The 19153-nt window shown below is 37.8% G+C and overlaps 1 protein-coding gene across 1 annotated transcript in view; it reads right to left on the bottom strand.

Moving 5' to 3' along the window:
- Positions 1-3885, bottom strand: part of LOC107560952 (kinesin-like protein KIF19) — a 17218-nt gene extending 13333 nt beyond the window's left edge. The window contains exons 1-2 of the mRNA XM_016245262.1: positions 3853-3885; positions 1159-1246 (exon numbers count right to left, since the gene is read on the bottom strand). Of these exons, the coding sequence (XP_016100748.1) occupies positions 1159-1246; positions 3853-3885 (121 nt within the window). The remainder of the gene's footprint in view (positions 1-1158; positions 1247-3852) is intronic.
- Between the last annotated feature and the right edge of the window lie 15268 nt (positions 3886-19153).

Raw genomic sequence — 19153 nt, 5'->3', positions numbered from 1 at the left:
CTCCGTTTGTATTCGTCTGAAAGAAGAATGTCATATACACCTAGGGTGGCTTGATGGTGAGTAAATCATGGGGTAGTTTTCATTTTTGGGTGAACTATCCCTTTAAGTTTAATCTTTTACTGAATTGAATCGTTTAAAATCACTGATTCATGCAGGAACTATGAGTGAGCCATTGAATCAACCCCTCTACAGATTCATTCAGGAATGACACTCAACTGCTGTATGTTGCTCAGAGATCTAACGGTTAAATCTGCTGTGGCTTTGTTTTAGTTTTTTCATAACATGAATGAATGTGCAAGCACACATTTCTAAGATATAGCATTATAATAAAACCATAAAAATAAAGTAATAAACTTTGACAAAAACAGCAAAAAGGAACACCAGCCATGCATATAAAATAATTTAGTTTAAGCATGATGATTATGTCCACATTATACCCAAAAACCAAAGTCACTGAAAAATGAAGATTCCACATTAAAAGCATCAAAGTAAAAGAATCATTTTTACATGAAAGAGAAAAAAAATCACTTGTTTTCTAATCCATGTGAAGAAGCTATTTTGTAATATGCAATGCAACCATGAGCTAGATAGTACTGAGCTCATCAAGCTGAAACAATGCTATGTAACTTCTTAGTCCCACAGAAGAACAAAAAAAAGTGGATAATAGATACAAATTCATATTTCCCCCTCCCATTAATTTTTTTCCTTCACTCGGACTCCAAACTACTTTGCCCGTGGCTGTGCCATAACGTCCGTTTCGGAGAACCAGACAAATATTTCAATCGATCGCTCAGGCATGGCACCGAAATGAGGCACCGAAATCTGCGTTCGGATTCGGTTCTAGTACATAACGGTTACATAGGTACCGGTGCCATATTGGTACCGGGGTTCGGTACCCAACCCTAGCTCTAAGCCTTTTTTTAGTCATTTAAGTTTAAATCAAAGGCACTATTAAAAGACTGTAATACAATTACCAAGATATAACAAAATTGCAAAATCAATCAATCAAAAAATCAGGAGCTGCATTACAAATCTTAATTCTTGACTTAAGATTAAAAAAAGTTTTATTTCTTCAGTGAAATTAACATGGTTACTAAATCCGGTAAAAAAAAAACTGACATATTGCCAAGACCTTGGTATGAATGTGTCTGTACTGACCTGTGGGTCCGTAGGCGAAAACAGTGGCATTGTACCCTGATATGAGACCTTCAATCAAGCATTTAGTGGTGGATCTGTACACCTCATCCTAAGGAAGGCACATACAAAACATACATGTATATATATATACATTATGTTATGCTTATTGCAAAAACAAACACGGGGAGAGAGAGATACACTACTGTTCAAATGTTTGTGGTCTGTATGATGTTTTTTTTTCTTTTAATTAAAAGTCCCCTATTATGGATTTTTGAAAATTACATTTCATGCAGTGTGCAATGTAGCTGTATGTGAATGTAAACAGTCTGCAAAGTTGTAAAGCTGAAAGGTTTGGAAAGATGAATCTTCGAACGAATCATTTGAGAGTCGCCAAGAAATAACACAAAATTAAATTTGACCTTGCATGCATGTAAACCTGCTGTTGGGGCCAAAACTCCCAAAACCAAATGATGAACCTTTCAAATAGCATAATAGGGGCACTTTAATACCTTTATTCAGTAAGGATGCATTAAATGGACTAAAAGTTATGCAAAAGACATTTATAATGTTATAAAAATATTTCTATTTCAAATAAACGCCACTCTTTTGAACTTTCTATTAATCAAAATATCCTGAAATAAATGTATCATGGTTTTATCAAGCAGTTTTATGTAAGAGTAATGGCTACTGAAAAGTCAGCTTTGCCTTCACAGGAATAAATTACATTTAAAAAAATATTAAAACAGAAAACAACTATTTCAAATTGTAATATTATTTCCCAATATTACTGTTTTACTGTATTTTTTATAAAATAAGTGCAGCCTTGCTGAGCATAAGATATTTCTTTCAGACAACATGAAAAATTAGTAGCATGGTAGTTGACATTGTATACCTGCTTGACACTCACTTAAGGAAACATCTTCCAGGAATATTAATGCACATGAGTCAGATGTGTCTCATGCATGTGTTTGGTTTTTGTGCGGGGTTTATTTACTATGAGTGCAGTTATAGTGCTTTCAGCCATATGGTACGTGAGTTTATGTTATCTCACCATTCACACAGTGACAGCTGTAGAGTGGCAGTTTGGCCAATCCTAATGTTCTTAAGACACCAGTGCCAGTATAGTTTACATGGCACGAGAGAATGATGCACTGTAATCAGTATTGGGTCACTGATCGGGTTCCACTTACATGAAATGATCCCTGCTCTTGATAAAGGCCAATACTGTACACCTACTGTATGTTCTTGTGTAATGCCACAGCTGGACAGAGGGTCTATTAGAGTGGATACATAAATGGTCTGACCATGACTGGGTTTTCAAACAGGTTCTGTGCAATGATGTAAAGGTTTAGGTGGGTATAGTTTCTGTTGTCCCACACACATGGACTGAAACACACAGAGAGATTGATATTCTATCAGCTGTGCATGGTGTGTCAAAACAAGTTGGGTGGGCAGTGACATGACTGACCTCATGGATGGTAGACCTCTGTTCTTCATGGGTAAATACAAATCCACAATTTTTCACTTTCTCTTTAGCAGATAGTTAGAGCCTCAGACATGAGAAGCTCTGTGTCATCATGAAACCTAACAGGCGTATCATATGCATTGTACAGAAGAACGACATTCATCTTCCACTGGTCTTTTAATTACTTTTCTCACTAGAGCCCCTGGGTGCTTTGGTTTAAGCATACCTGTGCAAATAAACCCTGTGACAATCAATGTACCATAAGGACCAATGGGAAAGACAAGCTACTGTCAGTGTCCTTTCCAAAAGACGTTTGATTGCTGCTAAGCAATTGTTCCATTAAGTCATAAAAGACAGAGTTAACAGGAAAGTACGTGTGATAACAACTGTACAATATCTAGAGCAGGAAGTATGTGAAATCTCAGGTAGCTGGAATTTACTTGAAGATGTGTCTTTCATGCATATGTATGTGTGTGTATATATATATATATATATATATATATATATATATATGAAACCATTTGGGGGAAAAAAAACTATTGAAATCAATATTTGAATATATGGATAAAAATAAAAAAATAATCAAAACATTAACTTGTAGGGGGAAAAAAATTGTTTTTTAAATATCAGTTGTCCATCCTGGATCATTAAAAAGCAACCTCAGAGCAATACAATTTGGGAGATTTCATCTTAAATCGTCATTTTCAAAACACATATGTGTGTGTATATATATATATATATATATATATATATATATATATATATATATATATATATATATATATATATATATATGAAACCATTTGGGGGAAAAAAAACTATTGAAATCAATATTCGAATATATGGATAAAAATAAAAAAATAATCAAAACATTAACTTGTAGGGGGGAAAAAATTGTTTTTTAAATATCAGTTGTCCATCCTGGATCATTAAAAAGCAACCTCAGAGCAATACAATTTGGGAGATTTCATCTTAAATCGTCATTTTCAAAACACAGCAATGCTGTCCAACACTGGCCAAAACACAAGCCTGTCTGACCGATGAGAATCACTGGTCAACCATCTGAAACCAGCTGTTTCTGAGGTCTCCCCTCTCAGTCTCACTTCACAAAGGAGAGAGCAAAAGGGGCCCCATTAAAAGGCTGCAGGTTATTCGGGAAAGCCATCTTTGGTTTCCACCTGCATAAAGGATGGAAGGCATTCACCTGGATAGACGCTAACTGCTCCACTAGTCCTCTGACTAATTCATACGTTCATAAAGGTGACATGAGAGCCTTTAGGCATCATTGCACTGCACAATACTTTATGAAATGCCAATCAAATGATCCCCCCAATGCCATGCTAACGCACAAACCTATCTGCAACAAGTTCATCTGCTCATATGAGTCGGTGCACAAAAACGAAACGAGCCATGCGTGAATAAAGGGTGCTAAAATTAAAAGCGGAGCGTGGTCGTGAAATATTAAAAGGCGTCAAAGATCAGCCAGGGTCTGTGCAACAGCCTGCTAATGCACCGACATGAAATCAATTAGCAATATGGTGTTATTTAAATAAGCACAAAGAATGGCACAGTCGCTGGGGGCGACAGTCCAAGTCATCCAGGCGGATGGAGTTACCAATTAACCACAGGGTGAATATTAGCAGCAAAAGGAGGTGAATATTGGGATCTATCCAGCTTATTAAAACACAGCAGTGGTCATAGTGTATCAGAAAGGAGGTGGAGGGGTTGCGTCGGCTCCCGCAGGATGGACTCACTGAACTATTGTGACTCCATAGCCAAACATTCTGAGATGAGATTCAGTCAGATTCACTCCATAAAAGTAGAAAAGATTTATGTAAAGTAGCATCATACTAAACGTGAGGCTCGTGTTTACATTTTTTTTTGTTCTGAAAATAAATGCTTCCTATTGTTTAGTGTTTGACAAAAGACATGATTATACAGTAAATACCTCTTCAACATGTCTTACTGAACATTTTTTACTTATTAAAGCTAATAAAAATAGACAAAAACAGGTTAAAGATAAGGAAGAAAGAAAAAAAGTAGAAATATAAATGAAATTATAAATAATACAGAAATGAATAGATATTATAGAAATTAAAATAAATGCAAATATAGCAATAAATAAATTAATATATATATATATTTATTTTTTTTTTTTAATAAAGCACTTTCAAGTATAATAAATTAGTATTTTGATGCCATGGCTTTCTCACTGTAAGCATTTGCATTTAAGCCCTATACCACTTAAAGGTGACATATTATGCCCCTTTTTACAATATGTAATATAAGTCTCTGGTGTCCCCAGAATGTGTCTGTGAAGTTTCAGCTCAAAATACTCCACAGATCATTTATTATATAATTTTGAAAATGCCTATTTTGAATGGAAACAGAAACAAGCTGTTTTTCAGGCCTGTGTCTTTAAATGCAAATGAGCTGCTGCTCCCCGCCCCCTTTTCCAGAATAGAGCTGCGCCATTACAGCTCGAACCTGCTAAAAACATCTGTTTTGGTTCTGCTTTTCATGTTTATCACACTGAAATCATGCATTTTAAACCTGATTTAAAATGAGTTTAAACTTCAGATTTAAGGTTTTCTGAGCGCACATATCCGAAGCACACGGACAGAAAGCGGCTGTCACAGCATGTGAGTACTAAACTAAGTTATCATTCACACACAAGTTTACGTTAAAAACACACGAGTTACAAAAACAGTTGGTTATGTCTGTGAAGGTAAACAGCTGGGAAATAAATCGCGTGTTTATTTTAGATCTGTGTGGCAGCAGCAATACACACTAAATAAATCAATAAATCCACTGCTCTGTTGTCTCCTCTGAGGCTGGGACTCTAAATAGTGTTCTGTGCTCGTCTGTGCAGACAAAGACAGAACAGTTAGTATGTTTTGCTCAAACTTTCACCATGGCATTAGAGCTGGTACACCGCTGTCGCTTGCGAATAGTGATGTCCGGTTCACGAACGAATCGTTCGATTTAACCGGTTCTTCTTAGTGAACCGGTTGAACCGGTTCACCAAATCGGATTGAATCATTTGAAACGGTTCGCGTCTCCAGTAAGCATTAATCCACAAATTACTTAAGTTATTCACTTTTTTAACATGGCTGACACTCCCTCTGAGTCGAAATAAACCAATATCCCGGAGTAATTTATTTACTCAAACAGTACACTGACTGAACTGCTGTGAAGAGAGAACTGAAGATGAACACGAGCAGAGCAGCCGGATAACGAACATACAAGCCCACTGCTGGAGCGGTTCTCCTTCTCGAGTCAAGAACCGGTTGCATCGGTTTTCGGATCACCAGTACACTGAACCGAGAACCGTTTCTTTCGGACACGTCCGATTTGAGAACCGATGAGCTGATGATACTGCGCATGCGCGATTCAGCGTGAAGCTACCGAACAGATTGCCTACTATGACTGACACAGCACGTCTGAACCGAACTGGTTCTTTTGGACAACTGATTCTGTGCTAATGTTAAAAGCGCGGGTAAACCGAAGACTTGAATGAAGGGCAATCCGACGAAATGTAAGTTTACTTAATTACAAATAAACCGTAATGGATTATACATAGTAAGTGGAGCATAGTTTCTGCGCTGATGAAGACTAATTTATTGACGTCATAACTGTAAAACATCCTAGTTTGCAGATCACTGCCTGTATATGTGTTGATGCTTTAGATACAAAAATCCAAATTGTAAGAAACGTATCAGATTATAATGATGTTTTAATTGACTGATGTTATGATTACTGACTTTATATTTGAATGTGTTAAGCCCGCGATAGACTTAACGCCATTACGTCATCGCCAATGACGTCATTACGTCGAGCGTAAAAGAACCGGTGAACCGGTTTTTTCAACCGGTTTATTGAATCGAACTGTCCGAAAGAACTGGTTCGCAGAAAAGAACCGAACTTCCCATCACTACTTGCGAAATCAAAATGAGGGTGCAGTGGGTGGAAACTCACAGATTAAGGGGCGGTAATATTATAATGAGATCCCTTTGCCACGTCACCAAGGGAGCTAAATCAGACGCGCTCGTTTTCTCCAATGCTTGCAAAAAAAGGCTTACCTAAACAAAGTGATTGGGTTAATCTTTTTCATGTTTCCTTGGTTGGTAGATGCACCAGGGACCTGATTACAGCACTTAAAACCTGGAAAAGTCAGATTTTCATGATATGTCACCTTAAACTAAATTAAATTAACTAACTTAAACTTGTGTGCCGTACATAAGACATTTTTCTACATCTGAAAAAGTTAAAAGCTGTTTTGATTTTGGGAGTAGTATAAGTACCTTTGATTAACTATGTTTAAAATACTACAAAATGCAGCAGCTTTCTGTCATATTAAAGCACAGTGTCATTTCTGTGCCATTATTTCCCAGTGACTCCTCTCATTTTTCATTATTCACACGAGCGGTTACTTTCACCCCAAACTCACATCATTTGTTTAAATTGCGTTTTTGTCTTGCTTAAACAAACAGAGCAATGTTTTGGTGCTGATCTGCATGTCTAAAACACATGCACCAACGACGCGACTCAAAATGTTTTCGTGTTTTGACTGAGGAGGACAAATCCTAGGGGAGAACAGGGTGAGCCTCCTAATGAATAAAACTACTCTATCCGACAGGTAAACAGAGGAAGAGGGAGAAAAACAAGGCAGAGAAAACGAAAGAGAAAGATGAGCTACTGACTGCATACTGAGCGGTTACATGAAGCCAGTGATGAGGACAAAGATATGAGGAGGTGTCAGATTGACCCACAATTACGCAACAACTTGACAGAGGCAGACAGAGTGATACGATCTGTCCATATTACTGATCCAGGCATTGTGATGTGTGTAGACTCAGTCATGCTTTTTCATAAGAGAGTTCGGTTCTCTAAGGCATAACCTATGAGTCACTGATAAAGCTGTGATGTAACACGGGCCATATGATGCTACCCTGGGAAATAAAACCCATAGTGGCAAATCCACTGAAGTCAGCCTGACTCGAACAGCTCAGGGATCTGAAACCGCCAGCCTGGCACTACTGAAACATGCACACAATAAATGAAAGCATTATTCCTATAATGTGGAAATGACAATTGTTCACATTGCACATAAAGCTAAAATTGTTGATGAAGATGTCTAGGCTATATTTCACCACAAAAAAAATAAATAAAATAAAATAAAAGTGAGAAATATGTCATTATATTTTGCTTAATGAGTGAAAAATTACATATTTTTTAGATTTACTTGGGCCTAGGATTTTTTCTTTTTCTTTTTTGTTGTGGGAAATATAGATATTTTTAATGTATATAAAATAAAATAAAAAATGTAAATTACTTTTTTATTATTTAATTATAATGATTGTATACATATTAAATAAAACAATTACATATAAAAATAATGTATTAATATTAAAAAAAAACTAATATTGTAGGGATGCACGATATATCGGCCACCATATCGGTATCGGCCCATATCGGCTCATTTTTTCTGTTATCGGTATCGGCCTGATAAGAAAATTTGGCCGATATCTTAAAGCCGATAAATAATGCATTATTTCCTTCAGAGACACTTCAGATGCGCGCTGTTCGTTTGCAGCCTTTTGTGCAATTGTACATTGTAATATTGTGTTTATTTGATGTATATCTGATTTATCTCATATAGAATGCGTTTGGTTAAGTTAAAAAGAGCGCTTCAGTTTACCGGTGATCATCTTTAGCTCAGCACACGCAGCCCAAACAGCAGTGCACAACATTAATAACTATGATTGGGAATGTCATGTATATAACATTCTAATGAGAACATTATTATAATAAAACATTGTGAATTCTTTGGGTTTAGTTGCCGTGTTTCAGCGCGTTGATATGGGAAGAGCGCATCCACAACAGGATCACACATTCTGACTATAGCACGCAAGAACTGCATCATTTTGTACATATATAAGTTGTAATATTATGTTTATGTTGTATTAATATTAATCTCAGGATGCATTTCCTTGAGTTAAATAAGCTGCCAGCAAAACGCTTCAGTTTACCATGTTCATTCAGCTCTTCAGCTTCAGCACGCGCAGCTCAACGGCTGCTATTTAAAACAGTGGTATTAATTTGTTACTTTTTCAAAATCATCGATACATTATAAATAACAACAACCACTTGTATTTTTCTCTTATTATTTTCATCAACAATATGGTTTAGTAATTAAAATCATTTAATTATTGTCCGTGCAGAGGCTATTCCGTTTTATTGATCTATGGCGCATTCATTTTGATTCTTTACACGTGTAATGATGTCCAGTGACTTGTTTGCATTATTTATGCATAATTTTATTTATTTGTAAGACTTTTTTATGACTAAATTTGGTAATGGGAGAGTAAAAATATTTTTAAAATGTACACCGTTCAAACTAGGCTGCTTATGTTGAAGTGTTTGGGATGTGGCTTTTAATGATGAGACCTTTTTTGTAATCAGGCTCTCAAAAAGTATATAACAATTTGGATATAGATTTATCGGCCAACATATCAGTTATCGGCTTTCAAAAATAAAGAATAATCGGTTATCGGTATCGGCCAAAATTTTCATATCGGTGCATCCCTATAATATTGTGATTAATTTTGAATAAAGAGAATTCAAAACAAAAATTTAATGCTTAAAGTAAAATAAAGGAAAAATAGTCAAGGTAAAAAGAGAGCGAGAGAGCATTACGGTAATAAAAATAATATTATTAATTAACTGACTGCATACATCACACGGTAATATTTTTGAATATCATGTGGGTCACTATTTGGGTAAAGAGTAAACAAAAATCAGTGGAAAAAACTTGAGTTAAATGAACTTGAGTCACGCAAGTAAGTCAGGCTTTAAGATGAGATGTCAGCCATCTGAGATACTGAACATCAGTAGACAGATGTTTGTGTTTATGTGTCTCTTCATCATGTGCAGTTTACTGTTTGCTTATGCACCCATAGTGATGCATGTATGTGCATGCTGGTGATAAAACATGCATGAACGCAGGTGTGTTTGCGCTGAAATCTATGTGCGCATCTCCTCCAGATACTATGTCCCCTCCCTTTATTGTGCGGCACGCTAGTTGTCATGGCAACAGAGAAACGGGTGTGGACAGACTCAGACACCTGTTGCTATTAGCCTGATGGAGAATGGCGGTGAGAGGGGGGCAGCTGTAGAAGAGGGGCCTCACTGGGGGAAGAGACACACACACACACAATCAGGCAGGGTTGTAACTCACTGTAACACTGTCACACACACATTGCAAGCAATATGTCATTGACAGATGGCTATTCTGGTTAGAGGGTTAGAGGAAAATAGAAAAGTTTTTTAAGGTCTTTCATTTCATAGTGACCACACTTGTTGGGCTCAAAAAGGACAGGAAAAAACAAAAAAGAAAACATTATAATCATTATATAAGTTAAAAACAGTTGTACTACTTGATATTTTTCTGCAAAATGTGATTCATGATTTTTCAAAATTCTTTGATAAATAGAAAGTTCACAAGGACAGCATTTATTTGAAACAGAAATATTTCACAACATTATACTGTAAATGTCTTTTCCTGTTACTTTCGATCAATTTAATGCATTCCAGCTCAATAAAAGTATGAATTAATCTCTTTAAAAAAAATCATATTGACCCCGCACTTTTGAATGGTAGTGTAAATTTAAATCTGTTCCTTACGTAAGCTATCATAAGGCTTCTGAAGACTCTTGAATACATGGTAATGCATGATAATCCACAGAAGAAAGTCATACGAGTTTGAAACAACATAAGGGTGAGTATATAACAGAATTCTCACTTTAAGGACTAAAATAAGTATCAATGCTTCAATAAGTAGACACCCTGCTGGGATCTTTAAGATCTTTACATGGCACACACACACACACACAGACAAATGTGTCAAATTTCCTTCACACCTTTAATGACACTTAATGAGTTTGGTCACAGCAACTGCAGGTGTGATGCCACATTGTATTAGGCAGATCAGTTTCACACTTCAACATATGACACATCACTGTCCTCACCACTGAGTCAAAGACAGAGGGAATTTTCCTTTCTGAGGATACTACAAGAAACTATACCACAAGACAAATGAACATTCATTTTGAATGAATGAACGAACGAACGAAAATAAAATAGCCTGTTATCAGTGTGATGAATAAAGGTATAGTTGATCTTTCCTGAAAAAACATTAACCTTTTTGTTGTTCCTCAGAAGAAGGATCAATAGTTATCTCTTTAACCTTCATCAAGAAACTCTGTGTAACAAGGCAGGCATCCATGCACCTGTCTGAACTCAAGGTTTCCTCTCCATGCTGTGCTCTGGAGATACGACAAGCAATTCACAGAGCCGTCCACTCTGCATACGTGACGTCTCCAGGCCTGACGTACAAGGCAGCATCACACAATAGGTCCAAACACAAACCTTGCAGCTCCGAGTCTTGAAAAGGCTGTGACCTTTGAGTGGCCCTTTTAAAGCCAAGAGCTGTGATTTGAGAAGGTGAAAGCTATCTGATGGGCCAGCCACCCCCTTCATTCCACTCTTTCATTTCATCATCCCTTCTTTCCTTCTCCGACACAGCACCCCAACAATGGTGTCTCCTCTTACAAGGGCCTTGAGTGGCTCCTCTGTTCTAGTGCTGCCAACCTGATACATGCTACTTGGCGATGCTTGTTCCTTTACTTTTTTAACATCACCCTTCTTTAGGCCACTCTGTACTAGGCTATGCAAGGCTAAGCTAACCGGCTGTAAACATACTTGGCGTGCCTGCAACACAGTAGGGAAAAAAGCCGTAAATCAAATATCAAGAAACGGTAGTGAATAATATCTGGATAGTGTACTGCATTCTTCTGAAGAGTACAAGAGGAACCACTTTTGTGGTTAAATTGTCCTTTATTTAACAACATTTGGGTAAATTCAACATAGGGTCATTGGAAAAACATTTTTAAAACTCCCAAACTTTGTCTATACATACAATTCACTGTCATTTCCAGCTTACATGAACATAAGTGGCAGTAAAACACCAACAACTTTTATTCTTTATGATTATGATTACAGGAACAAATTATCGAGTAATAAGAACTTATGTCCCCATGGTTCCTTGCACAATACTACGCTATGACCTCAAATACAAATTTACCATAGTGCATGATTTGTAAACTAGGCTAATACATTTTGATGTTTGCATCACGTAATCAGCTGCATATGTACAGCTTTTCTGATGTAGTAAACTTGCTTGGTAGCTCACCCAGTACAGCAATGCACTTGAATTGTGCTTTTGCAAGTCCCATAAACCACAAGTCACTATAAAAGAGCAATAATGTGTACAATAATTTGACACAGTCATAATTGTGTCTAAATCTAGAGACAAAGGCAATAACAGTGGCTGTTCCAGTAAAACACAAACCAATTGTGTAATATTGGACTATTTGTCAAAATGCATAGGGACTGAAATGGAGTCTTGGTTTTATGTTAGTCTTCGCTTTGGCCGTGTGGTTGCATTTACATTGTCCTTGGTCTAAGTACAGTTTCCTGGCAACTTGGTCAAAACACTATACAGATGGAGTCCATAACACTCTTTTAATCTCAATACGGTCTCAATATCATTGGCACTGACTCAAAAATCAAGATCATGCACTGAAGAAGTTCTTACTCTATTTGTGAGTCAACATTTGAGTTACACACCAATGCATCAGGTCACATCAAGGAGGAAAAACATCACCAAATTAACAGGCCCTGACATGCCTGGGAATGAGCAGGGGAGTCACCGATACAACCCGAGCAGAGATTAAACCGGAGGTAAAACTTCACAAACTTAATGATCTCTGACAAACAATAAATCCTTGTTGATACCAGAAGGATAACAACCCAATATTTTTAGAGTCTCAAGCTGATTTGCATTCTCTCTGATGGGCTTTAAAGTGAATAGAGTGAAAGGAGGTTAAACACAACCGGACACGCACGTACAAGTGGCATCCTGTACTTCTGTACTTATTTTCCTGAGATTCCCTTGGCATTTGTACAACTTCACAGCTGGGACGATCGGCATCCACCCAGCGCAGAATGAGGTCAGAGGCCACTTTCAGGTCAAGACATGGAGGTAAGCATTGCACAACAAAGTGGGACATGACCGATGGCTCAGACCACATGACAGAGATTTGCACCCTAAGGTCTAGACAGTTTTGTCAACAAACTTTTGTACAGAGCACAGTAAAATACAAGAACAACAGCGCAGGCTGTACTAACCAATGGAGACAACATTTCCACATAACACTGTACAACTGGCAGTTAAGGAATTCAAACCTATAATACATTGGATACATAAAGGCTACAAAATGAATGAAATAATGATAATTACTAAAAAACTGACAATTCTGTGACCACACTATATATGACATGTAAAGATGTTACTGAGAAATTGAGAAATATGATGAAGAAAGATAGATTAGGCACTAGCAACGCCAAGATTATCGCGACAAACGCCAGTCTCCCTTCTCTGCAGAATGTGATATATCCACTCAATCAATCACAGCACACCATTCCACGCACTGTAGACATTAATGGCGGCGCTTTGAATACACCTGGCATCCTAGTTTTCCTTTTTATTGTTGTAATTCATTTATAGCATTAACAAGATGACCCGTTGAATTCATTTAGGGAGCGATGACTGATCTAATGTATTTTTAGTCCAGTGCCTGAATATAAGATTAGTATTGACCAAGTTCAGAGGCTGTCACATGTGGATCAACTTACTATGTGGTGTATTTTAAACAGTTTCAATATGAAAAATTACTTTTATATTGATTCAATGGATTTATTGCATTTTGAAGGAAAAAAAAGTGTCATGGACACTACCATTTTGGGAAAATAATAATACAATTTTATAATAAATCTTTGAAAATCAAAATCTGGATTCAAATTTTTTATGTTATTATAACCTAAAGATGCTATGTGAAAGTTTGAAACAGAAAATAGTGGTTTTCATCTTGCCACTTTCTTGGTAAAGAAAACACATTTTTACTCAAATTAATCAAAATGGATTTAATGCGTTTTGGAACCAAACTCTGATGCAACGCAACGCGTAAAAAGACAGTATAAGTCATTAGAATCCATAATTATGTCCCCACTAGATGCAACAAATGCCTCATTTATAATGGGTTTTATTGGTTTTGTCGTGTCGCGCCGGGACATGGCATCACAGTATGGTAAGCGGCGTAACATTTCCGTCACACGCTTGAGGTATTCGGCCAATCACAACGCATTGGATAGCTGGCCAATCAGAGCACACCTCGCTTTTCAGACCGATGAGCTTTGTAAAAATCGACACGTGTCAGAAGGCAGGGCATAGAGGAGAAACAATAATGTACAGTATGTGGAAAATAATGTGTTTTTTTTTTTAGCTTAAACCGCAAAAACACATTTCATTACACCAAATACACAAAATAATGTTCTTTTTAGCAACATCATATGACCCCTTTAATATTGTGTGTCATTTCCTGGATGATCCACAACTGTTTTTATGTTTTGTGATAGTTGTTCATGAGTCCCTTGTTGGTCCTGAGCAGTTCAACTGCCTGCTGTTCTTCAGACAAATCCTCCAGCTCCTGCACATTGTTTGGTTTTCCAGCATCTTCTGCATATCTGACTGCTTTCCAGCAGTGACTGTATGATTTTGAGATCCATTTTTTCACTCTGAGGACAATTGAGGGACTCATACATAAATACAAAAGATCAAAATATTTACTGATGCTCAAGAAGGCAACACGATGCATTAAGAGCCGGGGGGGTGTAAACTTTTGAACAGGATGATGATGTGTACATTTTTCATATTTTAATTAAAGATCATATTTTTTTTCATTTAGTACTGCACATTAGAAGCTACATAAATAAGTTTCCCAGAAGACAAAATAAGGACAATTTACCCTGATCATCCAATTCAAAGTTTACACCCTCCTGCTCTTAATGCATAGTATTGCCTTCTTGAGCATGTATGTGAACTTTCGAGCACAACTGTATATATATATATATATACAGTTGCTTTATCAAATTGCTTTTGCTGCTATTTTATATTAATTCCATATATGTTTTACTTTAGATAAACAATTGAAGTTCAAAATATATAATTATACATATAATTATCAAAAATAATTACCACCAAATAATCCATTGGCAAACAGAAAACTACTTGCTGATTAAAAATATTTCAATAGAAAAGAAATGCACTGCATAGTTCTTCGAACGCAAAACAAAAAGAAAACTTCAGTGGGGCTTCACAATGAGCTGAACGTGTCCAGCTGCTGTTTCTCTGGACTCCGATCACATATAATCTGGAACATGTTGAGTTATTGTGCTTGGATGAGCAGGTACAAAATGGCACCATCACCAATGTTTTGTCCTGTCTGCTTGGGTCAGTATGACCTTACATGACTGTTCTTGTGAGAAACTTATCCAGAAGCAAATGAAAAATGACATGACATTGGCATCAATTCTTCACAAGTCTTACTGCTGAGTATCATTTTCACGTGCGAAAAGACACCAAAGTATAACCTCTCCAAACCAGGATATCCGACCTTGATGATCACTCACATGCACCGAGCACAGCCTCATGCACGCACCTTTCATCAGCACTCATCAGCAGGAGAAACAACATGCTTCCTCCCTATGGGACACAAATGATAAGAAAAAAAACAAGCAATCTACCTCACACTAATTTTGGCTAACAAGTGCAAAAGTGTGAAACCAACATGAGCCTCATTATGAATGAGCATGCAAGTCAGCAGGAAGGTGCAGTGGGACTGAGTCCAGCGCAAGATAATACCAAATAACAGCCCATAATAATCCCTCTAAGACCACAGAGAGCTTTAAAAAAGCTTTATTACCTCAGATATCAGTGACTAAGACCTGAGCTGAGTGCTCTTCTGAGAACAGAGAAGCTCAATGCAACCTGAGAGCTCCTAGTGTTCCTCTTAAACTGAGTTCCTATCTATCTATCTATCTATCTATCTATCTATCTATCTATCTATCATATATAAATCAAATGCAATACAAATGCAACTTACAGGCTGCTAAGACCAAACATGATCCACGTGGGTTACTGCCTATTGCCTGTGCAGAGAATGAGAGCTCAGGTAGGGTTGAAGTTGAAGCTTTGCCAGACCATAGCTTGTGTAACAGGTATCGAGTGTCACACAGGACAAGACAGATCCAGCTACATTTCACCGGCTGCCCTAAAGCAGGAGAACTGGACAAAGTCCAGCGGAATAGAACATTTACATTGAGAGCATGCAAATGCACACAACACATTTTTTTTTATCATTTACTGATTCCATATCAAAATACTAGGGATGCTCCGATCAGGATTTTTGCAGCCGATACTGAGTCATTTCTTGTCATGGTGATCGTCCGATACCGATGCCGATTCTGATGCTTCAAGCTTTATACAGACAGTTTCATCGGGCACACGCACCTGGCCTGAAGTTAACTTCCGGTCTGTGTTTGTTTATCAGTCTAGCTATGGCGCCGGCTACAAACGCAGTTAAAGCTAAGGTGATGAGAAGGCTGAAGTTGGGCTCAGGTGGTTGTGCTGTGGGATGTGTTTCCCATACATTTATTTATTTGTGGCGCTCGCCACAATATCAAAACTGACCGATTTTCCAAAAGGCTTCGTTGAATAAACATGAGCACGTACTGTTTACTGTTTACCATTTAAAAATCAAAAGGAGGCGCGGGTGTTTTTATATCACTGTATTTCTGAAGGAAGACTATCTTCATAAAATTTTCTGTCATTTTAATTTCATCTTGCATGTTATATGCCTGATAAAGCAGCGTGTGTGAGTTAGAGGTCTGCACAGGCTTTAAACTGAAGCCCGAACCCAACCCGTACCCGAGATCGTCTGACCCAGCCCGACCCGACCCGAGCGGCACAGTTCAATTTAGAGCCTGAACCCGACTCGAACACTAAATCTTTAATCCCACAACGATAGCCAATTTTAAACAAAAATGCTGTATTTCACGATTGCATGCAACGGTCAGTAAACAAATACATGTAAAGAAATAGAATAATTAAGGCTCGGCCAGTTCACAAGGCAAAAGAAAAAACACTTACCAGTTATGAAAGTTTATGAACATCACGTGCCTCGGTCACATAAATTCTGCCGAGTTTTTGAATGGTTGTATACGACAAGACGATAATTCTTCCAACGTGCAAATTATGGTCATTTTCGTCAGTTAAGGCTCGTTAGCATTCGGCCTGCTTTAAATCAGACACAGAGATGCAGTGCGGTAAGATCGCATTTATTTGAATTAATTAATTATATCATTTATTTGAATTAGCGAGAGAGAGAAAGAGAGAGAGAGAGAAAGAGGGATGAAAGTTGCGTGTGTGAACCTGCGTCTGCGCGCCTCTCTCTACAAGCAATGAGGCTTAGTTACTTCAAAAACAGCGATTTTACCCCCTCATTGCAGAGAAATATAAAGTTGCGAGTCAGTAGCCTGTCGAAGCTATTTTACTAATAAAAGTTTACGTGCTGTGTTGTCGTTGTCGTGTGCACTAATGTGTGTGCGTGCATCTATGAAAGCAGCGTAGCCTAGGCTACTGCATATAGTTTTAGTTTAGCTATAAACCCGAACCCGAGACCGACCCGAAGCTATTCATTAAACAATAACCCGAACCCGACCCGAAACCCGAAAGTATTCGGGACTCGTCGGGCTCGGGTCGTGTAACAGACCTCTAGTGTGAGTTCAGCGCTGCTTTGTGTACAGCTGTTACTGGGGAAACCTCTGTTTCTCCCGCTTTTAAAGCACCTCCTGCTGGCAGAGAATGAAAACACTGCAAACATATTTTACTTTTCTTATATCCACGGGCGCTGCGGATAATCTGCGGGTCGGGTAATAAAAAATGATTTTTTTTCTGATTAGTTGCGGGTGGATAAAATAAGTCATAAATGATGCAAATATTAACTACATTTTTTTTAATACATTTTTTTCGAGGCAGACAATGTCGTGTGTGTGTGTGTGTGTGTGTGTGTTCGTGTGCATGTTCGTTCACCTGATCGGGAAGTTGCAGTGACAGAAACGGTGACATTCCAGGTAAAGTTTGAAAGGAGTAAAGCTTGTGTTAATGCTATTGAGTAGGCTAATATGGCCAAAGAAGATATTTTGTTTTATAAATAAATGTTCATTTAAAAGTAGCCCACGATCAGCGTAGCTATTATGTTACCGTTGTCCCTTACGGCTCCGACGAGGTTTTGTTCCGTCCTCCACGCTGTGACAACTCACAAAAAGCTATTTTTAGCCAAGCAGCATGGAGAGTCGCTTCAGAAACGTGCCTGGTATAAGTACAAGCATTGACTAGAACGGCCTCGATCAGCTCTGGTGCCCGTGGAGCCGTAATGCGCTGCAGACGTGTGCAGTGAGCTTTAACGTCACTGAATCTGCTGTTAAAAATGGACCATCCATTCATCATGCAAAACATACACGACGAATAGCGAATCTTTAATTGTTTCTCGAAACGTCATAGCATTTCCACACCGGCAATGACATGACTGTGGCGCCAAAATCATTTATGTCCCCACGCATCATGTACGTCGTCACGCATTGACGTCATCAAATTGCAATCCAATTTGGATTAAATTCCACTTCCTTAGATTTATATTCAAATTCAGTTCTGAACCTTTTTTTTGCTACCTAATTTTAATTGAATTTAAACTAAGTCATGTAATTTAAAAGGCACTCTCAATTCAGTTGTGAATGGTGCACAATCCCTGTTGTAAGGTAAACGTTTATTTGCCAATTAATCAGTCAGTTCTGATTTGTGTTCACTGTATTTTAGCCTAAATCCACATGTTAAACACCATCCTCATGCATCAGCATGAATCCGTGAGCTCTACATTAATTTCAGCCCAATGCTCAGGCATAGAGGCAAACAAGACTGCAGTGAGAAGGTCTCACATGCTGCTAGAGAACCCTTCAGCACACTGCAATCCTCTTCAAGCTCAAGATTTATCAACATAGCCCACCTAACCCGATTAAGAGGGGAGGAAAGAAGAAAGAGAGAGGAAGATCAGACAGTGAGTCCAGAATAGGCTGGGTCTGTATACATGAGTAAAGAACCACTTAAAGAAACCCCACATGTTACCAGGAAGAGTTTTTTTAAGGTCAGACAGTCTATCAGTGTGGCATTACACATTCACTTAACTTCTCAGCTCGCATTGTAAACAATGGCATATTTTTTAACACACTTCAGAGTGTCAACACTTCTAATAGGCCAACAACTTGGCTAATTTGGTTCATGGTTTTTCACCGTTCACCTGAAAGCAAGAAAGAGTTTCTCAATAGATTGTAAAAAAATTTCCATCAAATTTCAAAGTTCAGTTGCTGCCTTAAATTTTAATTATAATCAACCTGGCTCATTTCAGTCAAGTTATTTTAACCTAAATTATATTTTAGGTTGAAATACATTTTTCCACTGCGTGGTACAACTCAGCTCGACACGGCTCAGTACGTTACGACACGGCACGGCATGGATCGGTTTGCGTTTCCACTGCA

Source organism: Sinocyclocheilus grahami, unplaced genomic scaffold (genome assembly GCF_001515645.1).
Source record: "Sinocyclocheilus grahami isolate Dianchi unplaced genomic scaffold, SAMN03320097.WGS_v1.1 scaffold748.1, whole genome shotgun sequence".
Taxonomy (NCBI): domain Eukaryota; kingdom Metazoa; phylum Chordata; class Actinopteri; order Cypriniformes; family Cyprinidae; genus Sinocyclocheilus; species Sinocyclocheilus grahami.
The sequence above is the reverse complement of the archived record's forward strand: the minus strand, read 5'-3'. Positions and strand labels throughout refer to the sequence as shown.